Source organism: Erithacus rubecula, assembly GCF_903797595.1.
Source record: "Erithacus rubecula genome assembly, chromosome: 6".
NCBI classification, from domain to species: Eukaryota; Metazoa; Chordata; class Aves; order Passeriformes; family Muscicapidae; genus Erithacus; species Erithacus rubecula.
In genome coordinates this window covers 25,802,290-25,821,980 of record NC_136688.1, presented here as the reverse complement: position 1 = coordinate 25,821,980, position 19,691 = coordinate 25,802,290, and the positions used below count along the sequence as shown (strand labels likewise).

Sequence of the window (19,691 nt, the reverse complement as noted above, 5' to 3'; positions counted from 1 at the left end):
ACCCAAGATGAACATGGAGATGTTGCCTCTGTGTGTTGAATATGTGGGAAAGCCAGAGCTTAGCTGGCAGTTGTTACTGGTGAAGGATGTGAAAAGCAACAAGAACAATTTCTATAAAGATGTTGGCAGTAAAAAAAGACCAAGGAGAATATGGGCTCATTGTTGAATGTGTGTGACTTGGTGACAAAAGATGTGGAAAGTATTTTTTTCTGCAATCAAGAAGAGGTTTTTGTGCCTGAAACTACTGAGTGATGTAACTATTGGGTGTATACTAATGATTCTGGTGCACTTTAGCTGAAAATATAAATTGATCTGTTTATTTTATTAGTGGTGGTGTTTTTGTTTGTTTAAAAAAAATATAAGTGTACAAGCAGAGAAACAACCCTTTCAAAGGCAGTCTTTCTTGGTCTGGTCATTTCTCAAAACTGGTAAATTAAGTTAGGTAATAAACTTGTCTACATTTGTGAGGGAGTGAGGATGGCTGTGTCATCGCTTTCCTTTTCCTCTCATCATTTTCATCATGCATTCTCACTGGTGTACTTGTACTATGCTGAAAATTCACATGTTATTTGTTATCTTCTTCCTTATTCATAGAGCCTAGGCTATTTTAAAAAATGTTTTTCTTGCTCAGTCAAATGTCTGATGGTCTGGATTTGCAAATTTTCAGAATCTGAAGATAGGTCATCATATTGCTGCTGTCTAGAATCCTGGACTGTTTAGATAACATTTTGTACAGTGTAGTCATATAAATGGTAGCAACTGTATGTTTTCAGGTGACATTTAGAAAACCATGCCAGTCTTAAGGTAAATTTTTTTTTGTCTCTTTTTCTTTTTTATCAGCTTTAGAATGTTAGCCAGGGGAGGCATTTTGTGAAACAACATTGACATTTTTGATATTGAAAACCAAAGAAGTGTGTGTTCACCATGATCACTTAAAGGAGGTTGAAGAAACACCTGTTAATATTGCTCTGAATGTTGTGCAAACTAATTAGAAGGCCATAAGCATTCTTTTTACCTCTTCCTTGCACAGATGAAACTTTCAGTGCTGCGAGTTTCTTGAGTCTGTCTGTTAATAAGAATGGTATTGGTGAATTGTAAAGGAATGTGAGTAACATTTGAGATGTGTATTCAAAGATAATCTTAGCCATTTCTTATAACTTATGATTTAGCTGGCTGTGTTTAAGTCACTCCATATAATAGAAAATACTGTCTCTTTTCAGGAAGTCCAAAAACTTGTATAATTTTAGACCTGTATTATTCAGTTTGTGTATTTCTGAAAAGAGAAAAAGATGGCATATTTTAAAAATGTCACTGTGCATTTGTATTTGAAGATCTCTGGACTGTGTGTGACTATTTGAGGAAAAACTGTATTCAGCATCTTGACTTTGCCCAGATTCATGCTGGGAATACTACTCCACTCTTCTATTATGCTATATGCAATAGTGCAGGTGGGGATCAGGTGTGTTCTCTTCCAAACTGTGGTTAGCTGTACCTTGGTTAATTATTCAGTAGCTCTTTTATGTACTGAAGGATGTGATTGTTATTTTAAAATCTATGGTAATACAACAGCGTTTAGAGTATCACAGAACAAAGATTATTGCTGGTTTATTTTCTTTCTTCTCCCCTCTTTAAGATATGTTTTTTGTTCTTTCTTTTTCCCCAATATAGTTGAGGAAAATAGGAGGTGGAGGATTTGGAGAAATTTACGATGCACTGGACTTGCTTACTCGGGAAAACGTTGCACTAAAGGTCGAATCAGCTCAGCAGCCAAAGCAAGTGCTGAAAATGGAAGTAGCTGTGTTGAAGAAGCTGCAAGGTAGGGCTGTATCTTGGATATGCAAGAAGTAGAATGTCAGTGTATCTTCTTTTAAAAAAATTTGTCATTATAATAATATTTTGAGTAAATATTTCCTGTAGTCTGCATGTTCTTGGTAAATGATTATTAAAAGCAGAATAGAAGCTCTTTCAGAGTCTGAAAGTTTTGCTACAGTGAAGCTTTTGTTTAAAATGGGATGACATGAAAATAAAAAGAACTACAAAAACAATTGCTGCAAAAATCTTGATTCGGATTTACTTTATTCTGAATACATATCTTCTCTTTGTTTTTTGCTCTAGACTTTGTTGCTATTCTGGTCTTTATTTTTTCTTGTACTATGTAGCATTGAATATTTGAGGGTCCTAAGCATAGTGTATGTGATAAGAATATTTATTTTCTTTGCTGTGCAGGCACTGCTGAGAATTTTAACACTAAAATGGGAAACGTACTTTTAAAAATCCCCACGAGCAAAAGCCCCAACTTTAAAGTACTGTAACTTGTATGAGAAAACTACTGACATGTAAAATCCTGAAATACTTCCAGGGTTAAATTCCTTAAATAAGAGTTGAAATAGTCACACTCTCTTTACCTTTAAACATTTTAATGAAGCTATCAATACAGAGAAATATGCAGTGGCTTCTCTTAATTACTTTTTACAGCACAAGATTACAGAAAGAAAGTTTAAATAGTGCTTTTTTCTTTAAAAAATATTATTTTTAGTCTGGAAGATGGTGAATAATACATGCACTCCTGTCAGCAGCCCAATTTTTCCAAACTCTTAGTTTGAATAAAACAAAGTCTGCATGACATATGGTGCTGCCTAATGTGCTGTAAAGGTCACACTGCAGCAGGAATTGACAGCCTCTATAGATTTAAGAGGGCAGGCATGTCACATGTTATGATGTTAATAAACTGTTCCTACGCTTTTGTCTGTTTCAAGAATTGTACTACAACATCTAGTATTATATAGCTGAGCAAGGATGTTCTTTGAATTTTAAAGTTTCTAGTCCAGAGATAAGTAGTGAACTTCAGTATTGACAATCGAAAGTTTGGAAAATGTTTGTCAAGGATCCTGAAAGAAATTATCCTAAAGACAGTGAGTTTTGAAGAACAAAATACTCCACAACTCCTGGAATTTTTAAATGCTCAGGATTAATTTTTTCCAAGAGTTTGTTATTTTTTTTCTGCACACATGAGCTTAATTCCATTTTTACAAAACCCACAGTCTTTAAAATGGTATAGAAGAAACAACTAAATGATAAAGATGTTTATAGATCTGAAAGAAAACACTGGAATTTAGAGCTACAAATATAGTAGTAGCACTACAATGCCAATGTGTCAGTGTGTGTCAAAACTTTCTTATCTTTTGAAATATTTGTGGAAAACAAGTTAAATATTAAAATATTTATGTGTGAAAAATTGGCATAAGGCCTTACAGAAGTTATACTTGTTGAGGAATAGTTAGGAAACTGTAATTCCAAACAGCCCAAGTCTTCCTGCAGAAGAGTCTTTGGTTCTATTGAATCATGGGAAACGTCTAGATAAAAAGAACAGAACAATGAAACATCTGAACAACACATTCACTGAGACAAATTATCCACATAATAGATAATCCAAATAAATATTTCTGTTGCTTATTTTCTCAGTGTTATTTCTCTGAGCAAATAATAAAGCTTTTATATAACTGAAACCCAGATTTTGTATGAGATTTTTAGAAATAACACTTTGAACAATCTTTCTTATGGGAAAACAATCTAAATATATTTTTCCTTGCATTTTATATCTTGTTGCACTCTTGCACAAAAAAAAGAAAAAAATTAAGAAAAATAAGTTGGTGGTGATAGTAGCACCAGAGGTGACTCCCAATCATTGTTGTGGAAGTTAACTCTTACTGCTCTGGTTTTAGATAGGGAGTGTTGTAGGTGATCAGTAAAACAAGCACAGTAAAGAGATAGATCAAATTAACCTTTTGAATATATTGCTATTTATAATTTGCACAGATGCAGTACTTCAGTTTTACATTCACCTTTTTTTATCGATACTTGGACAGTTTTGTTTTTTTTTATTAAATAAGGTTATGGTAGGGGCCATTTCATGTTTTACAGAAAATCTTTGCTCCTAGGAGCCATTAATTTCTTTACTTTCACAAGCTTTCAATATGGAAGAGGTAAAAATTGGAAGTGTAGGGAAAATCAAGAAAAGTGGATATGGAAGAGAGAGAATGGGGAATGAAAGCCAACTTTATATTTGCTTCTCAAAGATTTTTAAATTATTATTCTTGAAAGCTTTTTTATCATGTAGAAATTAGTCTTATTTTTCACAAGTTTTTTCTTTTTGTGCAGATTAAAACCAGGTGAAATTATAAACAGTTATTTTAGGATATTTTTGTAACAACTTTCTATTTTGATACATCCTCTGAGACCAACTTCTGTCATGTTCTTCTATCCCTTTTTGGTGTGTGTGTATGTATACAGGTGTATATATATATATAATTACTCTCCTTTTCTCAAAGGGCTTAGATTGTCTTCTTGCAAGGCATTCTAGTTACATTAGATATAGAGAGAAAGGAATAGAATTTCCACAAAAATAGTTTTTCTTTCAAATATTTAGAAGTTTCCTCTGTTTGCAATGAGAGACAGTGAGCTTGCAGTGTTGGTGAGGATTTTCTTGGTGCATGGATCTATTTTTTAAAAAATATTGCACAGTTCATGGAATATTATCAAGAAACAGGCTTTTAGAAGATTATAAATAAACAAGTGTACTATGTCTGGAGCAGAATAGCTCTTCTAGTCTATACTAGGCCTAGGCACATTCTCAGGGTTATAAACATGCTTTTAAATGTACCTGTATTAGAATCTTATTTCACAGAAACTGTGACACTGAAATAAGAATAGCTGTTGGCAGGAGTGCAGGGATGCACCATTTCTTACCATTCTTTATTTTCAGAAACTTTAACATTAAAACAGTGTGGTCATTATTGCAGGGGTAAAATGAGTAATAACTATGTGGTATAATGAAGTATATAAAAATAGTAACTTTGTATATGGTACAGTGACTAATGAAAAACTTCAAATAAGCTCCTTTTAAGACTCCAAGCTAGCAAAACGTGCTGGAATATGTGAGTAATTGTATGACTTCTCTTAATTATGAAGGAGGACTAGGCTCACTGATACTGCCATTTATTACAGCTTAGTCATCAATTGCGTCTTTATTTTTTTCTCCCTTCTGTCTCCTAATTATTGTTGCAGGATATTGTTTAACTCTTTAAGTTCCTTATTTTTGCTTTAAAAAAAAAAGAAATCTGCTGCAACAGATGGTTGTTTTGTTCAACCATGTTGTTAGGCCATCTGTTCCCACAGTCAGATGGGAGAAGACAGATTTATCACATCTCACTCAGTGAGAGTGAGACTCACTCAGTTGGTTTCTGTCTCACACAACCTTACAGACTTCTCCCTCACTCATTTACAGCTCTGGAGTGTAATTTAGTGATGGCTGTGTCTGGTGTAGGCTGTAAAGCTGCTGTAGTGCTACACTGCAGCAGCCTGAGGAATGGCATGCAGGATTAGCACCCTCCCTAGGAGGTTTTTCAGGGGCAGAGTTGTTCCCTGCAGCCTATTACCATCATCTTCTCACCCTGTAGCTCACAGGTGAGAGAAAATACTGTTTTCCTACTGAGGAAAAGGCTGTAGTAGGTTTGTATAGCCCCACTGGATTGATGGAGGATCATTCTATTTGAGTAAGGTATTCAGGTTCTACTTCTGTTCTTCCTCTTTCCTCAATTTTACATAAAAGTTTCTAGGAAATTTACCACACAAACTGAGTTGGTGCTCCAGTCAAAATGGGGTTTCTCTGACCAAACTGAGTTTTGGACATTTACTGAATTTGTCAGATAAAATATATGTTTTTCTGAAGATGTTCCTTCAGAATACCCACAAGTGGCTGTAAAATTAATCATAAATATTTGAGATGAGACTTCATTAATGGAAACTGCGGCAATGAACATACAAAATTTCATCTTGATAAATGTGCTACTAATCCTTTTTCTTCATAAAATTATACTGTCTGTAATATTGCCTGTCTTACTTGAACAAATGGGTAGAAGGAAAAAATGAATGAAAATCAGTGATACTTAAAGTTTAGCACTTATGTATTTGCAGAAATGTAGATATTTCTTTTAAAATAAATTATTTTGATTAATCCTGTAATATTTTCCTTTGTTTAAAAGGGCCTATCTACTTGTTTTAATTGGATGTGGCTGGCAGCTTCCTGAGGAAGCAAGAATCAGGCAACCACGTTTCTGTCAAGTGAATTTAAAATATTTGAAAGCTGTAGGGTTAAGTTTTGGGGTTTTGGTGCACCTACAAGTGCAGCAGTAGCAAAGGGTCCCCTCAGGTCTGTAGCTAGACATTATGGTGTTTTGAAAACATTAGTGAGGGGTGTGGGGGTTCCCTGTTGATGACATGCTTGTAATTCTAAGGGTAAAGTAATTAATGATAGATATATAAGGTGACATCTTTAGCAACCACTTGAGATCATCAGTTTTCTATTGGTTGTAGCTTCCATTCTGTTTCCAACTGCAGCCTTTGGCTTGTCTTTTTCTCTGCATTTACCTGGGGAATCTTCTGCTTTGACTTACAGCTGCAGGATAGTAAGAAGATTATTTTTGACCTGTCTTCTCTGTGGTTTGCTCCTAGGTCAGGAGAAGGCTTTAAAGAAAATAGGCTTAAACAAAACTCTGTTGGTTTTTTTTTCTATTTCAGTATACCTGAGCTGAATGTATCTTCTGTAGCTAAACAGCAAGGATTTTGTTCTAGAGAATGATATTAATAAATTGAATTAGTTGAATTACATTTTCTACAATTTTTTAATATAAAACATAACTCTCAAGTAATACTACTGTTTTCTTTCATCATGACAGCTGCAGCTTGTAGAAAAGAGGAATATTGTCTAGGAAAATTGTCTATTACAAACCATTACCTTTGTAAGAAAATAACATTTTCTAGTCCAAAATACCTCAAATTTGTCAACATTTGGGCGTGTCGTTGTGCATGTCTTCTTATGGAAGAGTGAGAGCTGTGGAATGGGAGAAAGCTTCTGTTTAATTGTAGGTAGAACTAACTTGGGGTTTATTGCAGTTGAACTGCATGGTGCTTAGTTTATTATTTTATGTATTTTCCAGTAATTTCCTAAGTATTTACAGGAATAAGCAACAAAATTTCATTATTATTGGCTAATTTGCTTCTTTTTCTCTTAGGAAAAGATCATGTCTGTAGATTCATAGGATGTGGACGGAATGACAGATTTAACTATGTGGTCATGCAATTGCAGGTTAGTGTATCAAACACTTGATGTTTGCTTGTATGTTTAGGTTTTATGCCCAAGTGTACGTGAAAATAGCAGTAAGATTTTAGAGAATGCTAAACAAACAAAAAACCCCCCGAAAATCACAAATGCATTGTAGTAAGTGAACCTAAATTAAGCATATTTTTATGTCTTTTTCCTTTTATATGCTTTCCATAATACTCCCAAAAAAGGAGAATGCTTGCATCCTATGCTTGCATCCAACTATGATGTCTTCTGAGATATTTTACATTCCTTTTAAGTCTTCACTTGAAGATAATCTAAAATGTATTATATTACTCTCTGCATTTTGTTGACTTTTTTTATAAAAATGAAAAATCACCCTGTGCAAGTAAAAGGAAGCATTTCATTTTCCTGAAAGACTTGTTCATTTAAAAAGGGATTAAATAGGTGATTAGCACTTAGAGTTATGGGATTAATGTCCTTTGTCATCCTGGTGAATATGAATACTGAAAAAAGTGTGTTTTAGTTCATACTGTTGTTTGTCTGCTATATTAGAACAACAGTTCTGTGACATCATGAGGATGCATTTCCTACATGTTTTTCATCTGTTTGATATATATATGTAATTAAATTATGTATTTTCCTGAAAGAAGTGAGTGTGAAGTCTTCTTTAGCATTTTCTCAGAGGCCTTTTTTTGAGTGCAACACAAATACAATATTAAATAATAGTATTTGTACTGGTATTCTAATAGGAATTAGTTTGTTCCATGTTTATAGGACTAGAAAGGTACTAAGATTCATATTTAAAAAAAATATCTAAATTCAGTGTTGGAGATACTCGGGAACATACAGTTATTACTTTTAGCTGAGATATGCTACCCTTGAGTGTGAAAATAGGTGTTGAGGATATTTAATGGTTAATCATGAACAACTAAAGTAGTAGGAAGATTTTACAGCATCTGTTAATCTTGACATTAATCTTTTTTATGGAATGTCCTTTTGATTTTGTCAGGGTCGGAATTTGGCAGACCTGCGTCGTAGCCAATCTCGAGGAACGTTCACCATTAGTACCACTCTGCGGCTGGGGAAGCAGATTCTGGAATCTATTGAGAGTATTCATTCTGTGGGATTCCTGCACAGGGACATAAAACCAGTAAGTCTGCCCATTAAATCAAAACAGGCAAGTAAGCTGTGGTCATTAGATGGCTGCATAAGTGAGAATATATTCTATACTAGATGCTAAAATGCAAAAATGAAAAGGGATGGAAAATTGAATGCTTAATCATCAGGTAGGGCAGAATTTTTCCTATTAATTAATGTTGGATTGCAACAATGGTAACTTTGGTCTTTTTCATTGTCTCCAGTTAAGGCCTCCTTGCAATTTGCTGTAGTTAAAACTTCTAACTCTTATCTTTAGCATCATGTAACCAAGAGTATTTGCCATGAGATATGACATAATGTGCTTGACTATTAATGGCAATTAATATTGTCATGTAATAAATCTAAAATATTAGATACTAACTGTAGAATGCAGTTTATAAATCCTTCAATAGTATGTATTTAATATATTTTCAACAAACAAGGAAATAAAAGACTGTAGGAGAAAGCTATTGTTTTATTGTACAATTATTTTTAGATGTTAATATGTCAGTATGAGGAGAGTGCCTTCCTAATGGTATCATGCTTTTGTTCTTACTCTTTTCTATTTTTCTTCGAATTTATTCCTGAAATTCCATCACCTATTTTAAATATTGCTCTGTGAGAAAAAATATAATTAGAAATCTGAACTGTCAGAATCGGTAAATGAGGAAAAAATAAGCAAATCTTCGTATTTTCTAATAGATGCAAATATGATTTATTATATCTGACATATATTGTCTCCTGTCAGCTTAATGATGCTTACATGAAACTTCCAACAAGTTTCTGTACATTAGGAAAATTTCATTTGCTTCACTTCTTCCTGGCAACTTTTATGAAATTTGTATTCTCCCTGACCTATCCCCATTTAAACCTTTATTTGATAGGAAGAGGGCATAGAGGTAGTGAATGTCAAGTGAAATTGGTGAGAAAGAATTAGCTGGAGCTAATTGTGCTTTGTACTGAACTCAAATCTTGAAATACTTGGTTGTTTGTTTTCCTTGTGACCAATTAGACAATGCTGAAATGCTGTGACTAGGTGACATGATTGGAAAATTCTTGCTAAAAATGGATATATTCTAAGTGGTAAAGTAAGATGACAATCTCTTTGTACAATATAGACAACTGGTTTATATTTCTCTTAACAACATTTTCTTCAAATTTATTGGGTGTTCAGTAGAAGTGAAAGCATTTAAGGAAGGATAGAGAAATAGAATATGAATTTTCTGGTTGTGTTATTGCATTAATATGTGGACATACTGAAACCTGTCTGTAATCATCTGTCACTGTATTTGCTCTTCTTCCTAGTCAAACTTCGCAATGGGACGTTTTCCAAGCACCTGTAGGAAATGTTTTATGCTGGATTTTGGCTTAGCACGGCAATTTACCAACTCGTGTGGGGACGTCAGACCAGTAAGATTTTTTTTCACAGTTGAAATCTGAATTCTTGAATGTGGTAGTATGCTGTCTTTTCTTCTGGAGAAGTGGGGGAGTTGCATTGAACTGGTAATTGTTAACAAACACCATCCCAGATCAAAAATGCCATGTGATTTATTAATTATGTTAAAAGACTGGCAGTAGAGAATGAGTCAGGTTTCTGGTTTTTGGCTTGAGACAGAAGTGCACATCTAAGATATTTTGGGATAGTCTTCATTTTATTTGGAAAATCAAATGATAAATAGGTCTTCATTAAATATCAGAATAATATATCAGAGCTGAATTTCACTTGCTGTTTTATATTGCATTTTAAAAAACGCAAAACTAGAAAAGGACTAACTGTTTTTTGGAATTCCATAACCATTATCTGGACTGTAATTTCAAATTTAGCATTTTCCTTACAGGAAAATATTGTCCCTTTTAATAAAGAGGGGTAAAAGGTCATTTCAGGGAATTACAGGAAGGAGTATTTTGAGGGACAATTTTACATAATGAAAATGTGTTTATGCTTTATTAGTCTGCCCCAGTGTCTGAGCATACTGTCTAAAGGAAATGCCTTTATTTCTCATCTGAAGGATCCAGGCGTTTTACATTCTCTTAGGTTATTCAGTTAGCAGAGACAGTTTCCCACTTGTTCCAGATATTAGCCTTAAAATTAATTTGTTGCAGTTGTCATTTTCTTCTTGTAGTATCGTTTTACTAGGGTGATCTATATAAATCTTCAAAACTGAAAGAAAAACATGTTAACATAAAGTCAAAACAAGGCTTTGCATGCTTTTTCATGCTACAGATAGTTCAGTATTACTCAGAATTACTACTGTAAAATAAAACGTTTTTGCCTGCTAATTTTGACAAGGGTTCATTTTACCAAAGTTGTCCTGTCTTCCAGCTGTCTAAATGACTATTCTTGTGAGGAGCTGACTTCAAGGAGAGAGAGATATGTCTGTTGTATTCAGTAATAAGATATTTGTAAAATGTGTAAGCATGTTGATGAGAAGAGTGAAGTTTATTAAGCTGCATGACCTGACGCTAAATGATGCTAAATTACACTAATGACCTATCTAAAACTTAAAAATCAGAAACAAGCATTTATTGCATTCTGTAGGTTTGTGAAAGATGAATGAAAGGTAATGGCTTCTGATACTAAATACTACATGGGGAGACAATACTAGGATGCAGGCATTTGGGGTGGAATTAAGTTATAGAACGGAAGTTGATAAGAAACCACTAATTGGTGGGAGGAGCCTTCTCTGGGGATGGAAAAGATCAGAAGACAGAAAACTGAGTGTGAGAAGAACAAAAACTGCTGGGGATAATGTATAAGCTGTTAAAAAAGGAAGGATGAAACACAGGCAAGCAAATAAATTGTTGGTGAGAGGAAGCCAATAAGCGAATTAATGGTGTAGATAAGAATTGATTACTGCAAAGCAGGGTAATTAGAATTTAATTGTAGGGATACTCTAATCAGCAAGCAAATACATTTAGCAGGTTGCAAATTTAGTATATTTATGAGATTCAAAGTCTGTTTATTGCTTTTTGAAGGTGCAGTACCTAACATTTTGTTTGCTATTGTCTTAGAGATAGTTGAAGTAAATACTACTATCTTTTTTACTTTTTAATTGAGACAAAGAATAAATGATTCTTGTTGAATGTAAGCCTAACTTCATGCAGCCATCAATTTCCATGTCTCTGTTTACATGGTGAAAATGGAAAGTGAAGGTGTCAGCTGTGGTACAGAAATAGAACACCTTGAGGGACAAAATGTGAAGGACATTTGCATTCTTAACATCATCCGTACTGCAGCCAGCTCTTGGGCAGTTGTCATCATTCCTGTTTTAAAGTGAACCTTAACCACAACTGTTCTTTGAGGTATTATTAAATTTGATACAAAGAAAGCAAAATAAAATAAAAAAGAAGCTACTTGTCTTAGCTGTTAAAAAGATTTACCTCTAAAAAAAATTTTAGGTCATAGTTTTTAAAAATCTATAAATTCAACCATCATGTATTGTCACAGGCCTGAGTTTTGTGGTCTTTTATTTATGTGGATTGCAAGTTATAAATAACTGAATTTTGTTTTACAAAGGAGATAGTAGAATGTATGTGCAAGCTGAGACAACAAAGCTAGGGAGTAACAGAATTAAAAACCTATCCATAAGAAGGTGGCATTTAGATAAAACCTTTTAATCTACAACATCAATGTTTTTCTACTCGATATGCAGGTCTTACTGGCTGGCAGCCTAAAGAATTGCTCAGATTAACAGCCAGTCCCCTGAATCTGATGATTTGGACTCAGTAAAGATAATTGTAGGAGAAAATTCCTTTTTGCCCAATTTGGTATTTAGTTTGGAATGTGAGATTCCTTTATTGAGAGTATTGTGAGTAGGGGGTTGAAATGTATGCAGAGAAGAATGTTTTGTTTGTGGAATTGTTGGGTTTTTTTTATAAATAAGTCTTTTTAGGTCTAGGGGAGAGCTACCTTATGACTGCATTCCCGCATCTTCCCACCTTTGTCCTGCTCTTCCCAATGACTAGAGTTTAGGCCATTCTTCAATGATTATTTAGATAAAATGAAGAGCTTCATTAGAGTTTTCATTGTCATAGGACATTTTAGCATGACCTTAATTTTAAGTGTCTAACTTCTCCTATATTTATTTGAAAACAAACAAAAAAAATCAAAATTACATTATTTTAACATTAAGTAGGTTTGAAGTATTTTACAGTATTTACCTACTCTGAACATTAACAGATATATTTAAATCCAAAGGTGACAGAGTATCCACCAAAATTTTCTGGGGCATTACTCATGCTCTTTACTGGTGACCTGTCAGTAACAAAAATTGTCTTTGACTTCTGCTAAAGCAGAAGATACACCAGCTGCTGTACAGTCTGACCCTTAGAAAAATGCTGTGAAAGCAATTGTGAATGCAAATGTCTAGATTTTTTATTGTCTAGGGAAGCAGTTACAAATCTGTTCACATCAAAAAATGCACATATTATTCCATATCAGGTGTTTCTGTACAAAACAGCTGAGTGCTGCTTGCCTTTCTTCAGTGCCCTCAGGTTCTGAGGCTTTTCTAACAAATGAGGTTTTATCTTCAAATTTCACTTTAAGGTACAGGTGGTGTCCTAGAAATGTAGTTTAAGAACTGAATTCTTAAAAAAGAAACAAACACAATACCAAAACAAACAAGAACCAATAAAATGATGGAGCACTCCCAAAAACAAACAACCCAAAGCAATCCTGCACAGAATACTTCACAAGGATGTGTTGGCAGATAACAAAGCAGAGTATTATGTCCATTTTGAAAGCATTGGAAGTCTATTTCACTTCAGTTACATACAGGGACAGAAGGTATACATTTCTTGTATACTCATATTTTCTTTTGAATTTTTACTTTTGAAAATGTGGGAATGGTTATGCATTTGAATTACATGGTATTTCTTCTACTAAGGTTATGGATTATCTAGACTGCTGAGGAAATCTAGGGAATACTTCCATGTTATTCTGCCTTACCTTGGCAGAAGAATTACAGATTGTTAATTTCTGTATTTGGAAGAGAACATTGTTTTTATGGTGCTGAAATAGTGGAAGCTATATCCATTAAAAACTTTTTATGATGGGGAAAAGGAGTGGGATAATTTTAAGAAGTAAAGGAGCGATGGTGAAACTACACTGTTGTAAACAAAATAGTTACTGCAAGTCTTTTGTCTTCTTTGAAGGCCATTTGGACCCATGGACTGCTTAAAGATGGATTGCTTATATATATCTTCTTTGCTTCTATATATTACTTCTCAATCTTCTTTTCAAGTAAAAGCTATTATAGCAAACATTGATACAACTTTTAGAAATAAAGACTTAGAAGTGGTCCACAGATAAAACTGGTGCAGGTTTTTTTGTTTTCCCCAGTGCCTCTCATGATTTAGAAATGTGTGCTGGTAACTACAGAATATTATAAATAAGAGTCTGTATACTGGAGGTATTCAAGAATAGTTACTGAACATGGCAGAATAAAATTTGGAATAAAATGAGATCACCCATCAAATTTAAATGATTGACAGCAACTCAGTCATCTCCAGTAAATTGTGAAATTGATCTAGTTTTGGTCTTAGTTGAAAAACACTAAGATAGACTATTTCTCCTGCAGTTCTTTGACACACCTCTGTTTTGAGTTACACAGGTTAAAGCAGAATCCAAGGACAACCAGGACATGTTTATGAGTACAGTATTAAATGGTAGTGGATTTCATGGAAAATAATTAAATAGTACAAAAAAAATCCAGAGAGCTCTTTGATATATCAGGGCACTGTATAATGCATATAATAAATAATTGCCTAAAATAGGTTAACTGCTGTAAACAAACCTCTCTTCCATACCTGACTAAAACTGTTGAAAGCCCTGTGCTGCAGGGTAATGGTCCATGTCATTTTGTTAAATGTACTGTTCAGTCGCTCTTTCATCCTGTTGAGAAGCATTTTGTTGCTGGCATTTACCTTGTGCTATCTCTTCTCAGGCCTCTCTCAGTGCTGAACAGTACATTACAGAGGGATATGATTAGCTGAGGATTACATGTGTGCACCTAAACAAGGAGCAGAGTACTTATTTTTCCTCTTAAAATAGTTTTCATTTTTCTCAGAGCTTTTTGAAAAACATGTGTTAATAAGTTTCTGTGTAATAATCCTCTGAGCCTTTTACATCTTGATATACTTCAGAGGAGACTTTTTATAAGTTGTCTCTAAAAGTGAATACACCATTAGCTTGCAACATAATTGTTTTGAACAAGGAAGTGACAAAAAGTTACATTTCCTCCTCAGCAATTGCATGTAAGCCATGAATGATGTATTGGACATCTCTGCACCAATGCTTATAAAGCAAAGACCTGTGTGTGCTGAAATTTGGCATTATAAGTTCCCAGGATCTAATGTCTGTAACTGGGCAATCCTAAAATATTTTTTTGTATTAGTTTCTTCATTGTTTGTCTAACAAAGGCATAAAGTAATAAGAAGAAACACTGAACACATAGAATTGTATAGTAGTTTGGGTTGAAAGAGACCTTAAAGATCACCTGGATCTCACTCCCTTGCCTAGACCAGGATGCTCAAGGCATTTCCAACCTGGCCTTGAGCACTTCCAGTGACAGGGCCTCTACAGCTCCTCTAGACAATCTGTTCCAGTGTTTCACCACCCTCTGAGAAAAGAATTTCTTCCTAACAAAGCAAAACTATGTCCAGTTTTTCATTGTTACCAGCTTTCTGCAGACACAGGACAGGTATCTTATGCATGTATCTTGAGACCAGCCTTCTTAACAGCCACCTCTCTCTGCTTCTCTTCAGCACTTCATGTGAATGTGCAACAACTGGGGTTGTAAAGCATTAAAAACACCTTGTACATTTGTACTGAACTCTCTGTAGATCAGCAGAATGGCATAGAATGAACAAGAAATCATAAGCAAACAAGTACTTAAAAATTTTAATGTGTACATCTTTGACTTTTTTTGAAAAATGTTGTTGCATTGATTTTATGTTCTGCAATTAGCAAAATCAGTTTTGCTATTATGGCACAAATAAATGTAGCATAAAAAGCAATTGACATGTATGTGTTATAATTCAGCAGCCAAATAGAATGCAGTAAGCTTCTGAAAACAGTTTTCTTTGTTTCTAATATAAAAATATTTATTAATAAATAAATAAAAAATAAATATTAAGTTTTAAAAAAGAAATAATTATTCAAAACTAGGAAGACAGAACTGGACTAATTTTTTGAAATCTAACTGTCACTTCTGTGAGAGTCTGCTTCTGCCATTCCATGTCTATTAAATTAAATTTTGCGCATTCTGCTATTGGAGAAAAAAAATTTCTAAGGAACAAATATTTTTAAACTATATTATAAGCTTTTCATCACTAAATCTGCATCAGAGTATACTACATACACTTTTGGAAAAAGGTGAGGTTTGCAAGATTTACTTCAAAATTCTGAGCTAAGCATTTGATAGTTAATGGCTTTTTAAAAAGTGGACCACTTAAGAAAAAATATCTTGTTTCACTAAATGGAGTTCTGTTGAAGCATCTAAGATGAATTATGACAGCATTATATTTTTTTAATAACTTTCAGTTCTCTAGAAAAGAAAATATTATGTAATATCACAGTCATTCAATGCAACTTGTAATATAAAGTCATTCTTAAATAGGCTATGCATACTCTTCATGTCCTTTAAGTCAACAAAGACTGGAGCCCAGTTTTGTTTTGTTTTGTTTTGTTTTTTTCTTTTAATACCAGGAGAAACTGTAGAAGTTTTAGATTTTTATGTCAAAATGTCTTACATGAAAATGGTTATTTGCTGAAGGAATTAAGTCAAGACCCCTTTGTTTAATTGGTTTATAAACAGTATGCATGAGTTGAAAGAATTAAGAGTCATTTGAGGTTCCTTTTCTGAATTAGTGATGCCTTTATAGGGAAGAGATAGGAGTTAGTTTGGTGAGGTTTGTGGAGATATTATTTTTAATAGAGAGACTGAAATAGCTGTTGAACTGTTAAGTTTCAGAGGTTTTTAAAGTAATGCACAGCTCTGACACATCTACAGTGACCTGTGCAGGTGTAATGATGCAGCAGTGTTACACCTACAAGTGTAACATTAATTATTGTCTGCTAAAATGTCCTTCAAGGACATAGAGGGAAATCATTAAGGCCACAAACTTACAATGCATATATGTAGCATTTTCAGCATCCATTGGACATGATCCTTGCAAGTTTGGTTGTGTTACTGGCAAAGTAATGAAGGAAATCAGTGCTACAGAGACCCCCAGCTGATGTCGTGTGTATGGTGGTACAAGGTGAAAAAGGCAGGTGGTGAATTAATACAAAAGATGAAAAGAAGGCCATTATCAATTGACTTGGTGACAAAAGTAGAATGGATATATGAATTTCATGCAGTGTGACTTATTGTAACATCTCAGTGGAATAATCTTAGAATTAAATAATTAGATAAAAAAGAAAATCATGTGTGGTTACATTTGAGAGGAAGATTCTTTATGACCTGGAGTTTGTGGTTTTGGTGTGAAAAATAAAACTAAATAGATGATAACTTACATGAAGGAACAGTTTGATTAATAGCTAAGATATAAATTGTGATGAGGATAGACTACTTTCTTAGAGTATATTATTTTTATCTCCTTTCATGTTGTGTGCAGAACACTGGTTATATGGTATCATATAGATGGTATCATATCTAAACAATCATTACATTATTTAACTTAGAACTTTAAATTAGACATTCTGAAAGGTGCCTAGAGCTGCTCTGTATTCTGATTTAGCAGTTCTTTTATTTTGTATAGAGCTAATAGATGCTCAGGGAAATGGGCCTTATAAAAAAGAAAAGAAAAGCAGTAATTTTTCTAGTGGTATTTGATCTTATTTTTGAAAGAAATTATTCTAGGAATGGTGAAAATTACAGTTTTTCTACTGTTTTGTTTACTGCTTCCTTTATGCCCTCCAGATTTCTTAGTATTTTCAGCTTCATATTACAGCTTACCTTTCTGACCTAGTACCTAGTTCCACTTTTGGGACTAGGTTTCTATTTATATGCCATCTAAAATTAATGCTGGTTGACCAGCTGATTGGTGTCTTTTAAGATGGATATGAGCCATTTTAATTGAATTTTAACTATCTGTCTCTGTGTCAGTGTACTAATTTGGGTTCTGTCTTTAATCACCAATTTTCATTAAATTTGGAGGAACTGAAAGTCTTTGAGAGCTGTCCTATTTGTTTGAAATTAAAAGCTATTGTGGTGGAAAGACAGATGGTTTGGTCCAGTAAAATTTGTTTTCTGATGAAAATAGAAGCAAACAAAAATCAAACAGGAAGCTCTGGTTTCCAGTTCTTTCTAAGCTATGGGCTAAATTCTCTGCTGAGTTATGAAAAAATATTTTGAATCATTTAAAAGAAGGAAAATGTATTATTTTATTGTTGTGGTTTAATCTCAGGTGGCAACCAAGTACTACAGAGCCTCTTTCTCATTTCCCTCACCCCCTCTTGCCCCTGTGGGATTGGGAAGATAGTTGGAAAGAAGGCACATTTAGGTACATTAGCTTCCTTGAGACCTTTTGCTTTCCATCCATAGTTGAAATAAGCCTACTACTGAAACAGTCTACTCCTGGATTTATGTAACTTTTTAATATATGGTATTATCATTATAAATACTAAATTATATATGTACAAAACAAAAAATGTGTACAAAACATTAAAAAATTAGAGTCTCTATTCTCCAGTGCAGAGTGCAGAACAACTCTAAAATTTTTACTCAGAGAAAAGTAGATAAATAAGACAATAAAACAATATTCTGCTCTGTGGGAAAATTATTTGCCAGAGCATAGCTAGTTCATATAGATAGCCTTCCTCTACAGAAGTCTCTGCTTTAGCTCATGGAATAAGAGGAAGAACGATTGCACAAGGCACAGCAAACATACACATGACAGACTTATCCTGTGTGATTTTTCACTGCAGATGTTTTGTGTTTCAAATACTGCTGCCTTAGAGATGGTGTTGCTCTTTATAACACATGCAGTAGGAGAAATTTTTTCATTTGTCACCACGTGTCTGTTGGAACTCACAATAGCAAAATTTAATTGTATTGTTAGTTGTTAACTTACCTTGTTACTCAGCTTTTGCTGGGACTAGGTACTATAGGATCAGACAGCTGCAGTCAGTTTTTGGAAATCACAACATTTGTTTAGGTAGATCTGAGTCCAAGTAATGTGCCATACTGACAACTAGGAGAGGAGGTCTAAGTGCAGGTACTCAGTGTCTGAAATGGATTTTAAGACAGAGCTGAAAGTGTGGGTTTGAAGATTGTATATGCAGTGAAAATCAATTGAGATCTGTAATATATTACAATGGCAATTGTATTTCAGTTGCTTGATCTTTCCTTACTCAAGTGATCCCTGAAATTTTCATTTGTTCTAAACTAGTGCTAACATGTGCTAAGCATTACATTAGACTGCAAAGGCTATATGCTTAAAAATGGGAGGATTGGAGTGTGAATTATTGAAGCTATGAAAAGAAGATTTCACAGAACTGTAACTTGTATAGTTCCAATCATTGAAACATATTTCTGTTGGGATTTGAACAAGGATATTGTCTTTTTCAAGGGAAAAGATAAAAAAGGAGAATTCTACCATTAGCAAAGGAAAATAGGGGTAACACAGGCAGCTGATTCTCTACCCATCCCCTATGGCTTTTGAACCCTACTCTAGAGGCAGCACTGCTGGCTTCTCAGTGCAAAACTCAGACACTTATGAATATTCAGTCATGGCCTGATTGGTTGGGACCATGGTGTGTCTCAAATATAATGCAAAGAACCAGTATTGATTTATTTCTTCATGCTGATTTTCTAGTTTCCATGACTGCAGTAATAAGTTAATTTTTTTTGCTCTGTGTCACCTTTCCAATGCTGCCCAAAGCAATAAACCCAGAGCATTTATCTACAGACACTGAACTGAGCTAAGGAATGTTTTGCCTCTTCCACAACCATTCCAAAAAAGCAACATTCATAGGTTTGTAAGCATAGTGTCTCCTAGGAGTCTCAAAGCTGTGTGCTTAGTGGAAATAGTTCACTTTGCTAAGAACTGCTAATTTCCTGCATGTAGTTTATCTAAAACATTGCCAAGTGTTTCCAGGCAGTAACACCTCCAAAGAAAACTGATGTTACATTTGAAAAGTGTAAGTAGAAAAATTCATTGTAGTCACTGGATCCGCTTAATTCATCTGCATGTACCTTCAAAATATTTTTTTAACTTAAATTTGAAGAATTTAGTATTCTTCTTTTGCTACATGAGATTTGGGATGCATGAAGAGTTTTGAAACAGTTTCAGAAGTTATGCAAATGCTCAGAAATCTGGAAGTTCTGTGCTGAATTGGGCAAACTTGGTTTGACCTACAGAGCATCACTCAAGTCAAGCGAGACATGGTAGAATTATTTTATTATTGTTGTGTTGCATTGTAAAA

General features: G+C 34.0%; 1 protein-coding gene across 1 annotated transcript in view; it reads left to right on the top strand.

Moving 5' to 3' along the window:
* The window catches only part of TTBK2 (tau tubulin kinase 2), a 69,837-nt gene that overhangs the window by 21,896 nt on the left and 28,250 nt on the right, over window positions 1–19,691 (top strand). Inside the window, exons 3-6 of the mRNA XM_079308010.1 lie at window positions 1,669–1,816; window positions 7,071–7,144; window positions 8,133–8,273; window positions 9,566–9,670. Coding sequence (XP_079164136.1) covers window positions 1,669–1,816; window positions 7,071–7,144; window positions 8,133–8,273; window positions 9,566–9,670 — 468 coding nt within the window. The remainder of the gene's footprint in view (window positions 1–1,668; window positions 1,817–7,070; window positions 7,145–8,132; window positions 8,274–9,565; window positions 9,671–19,691) is intronic.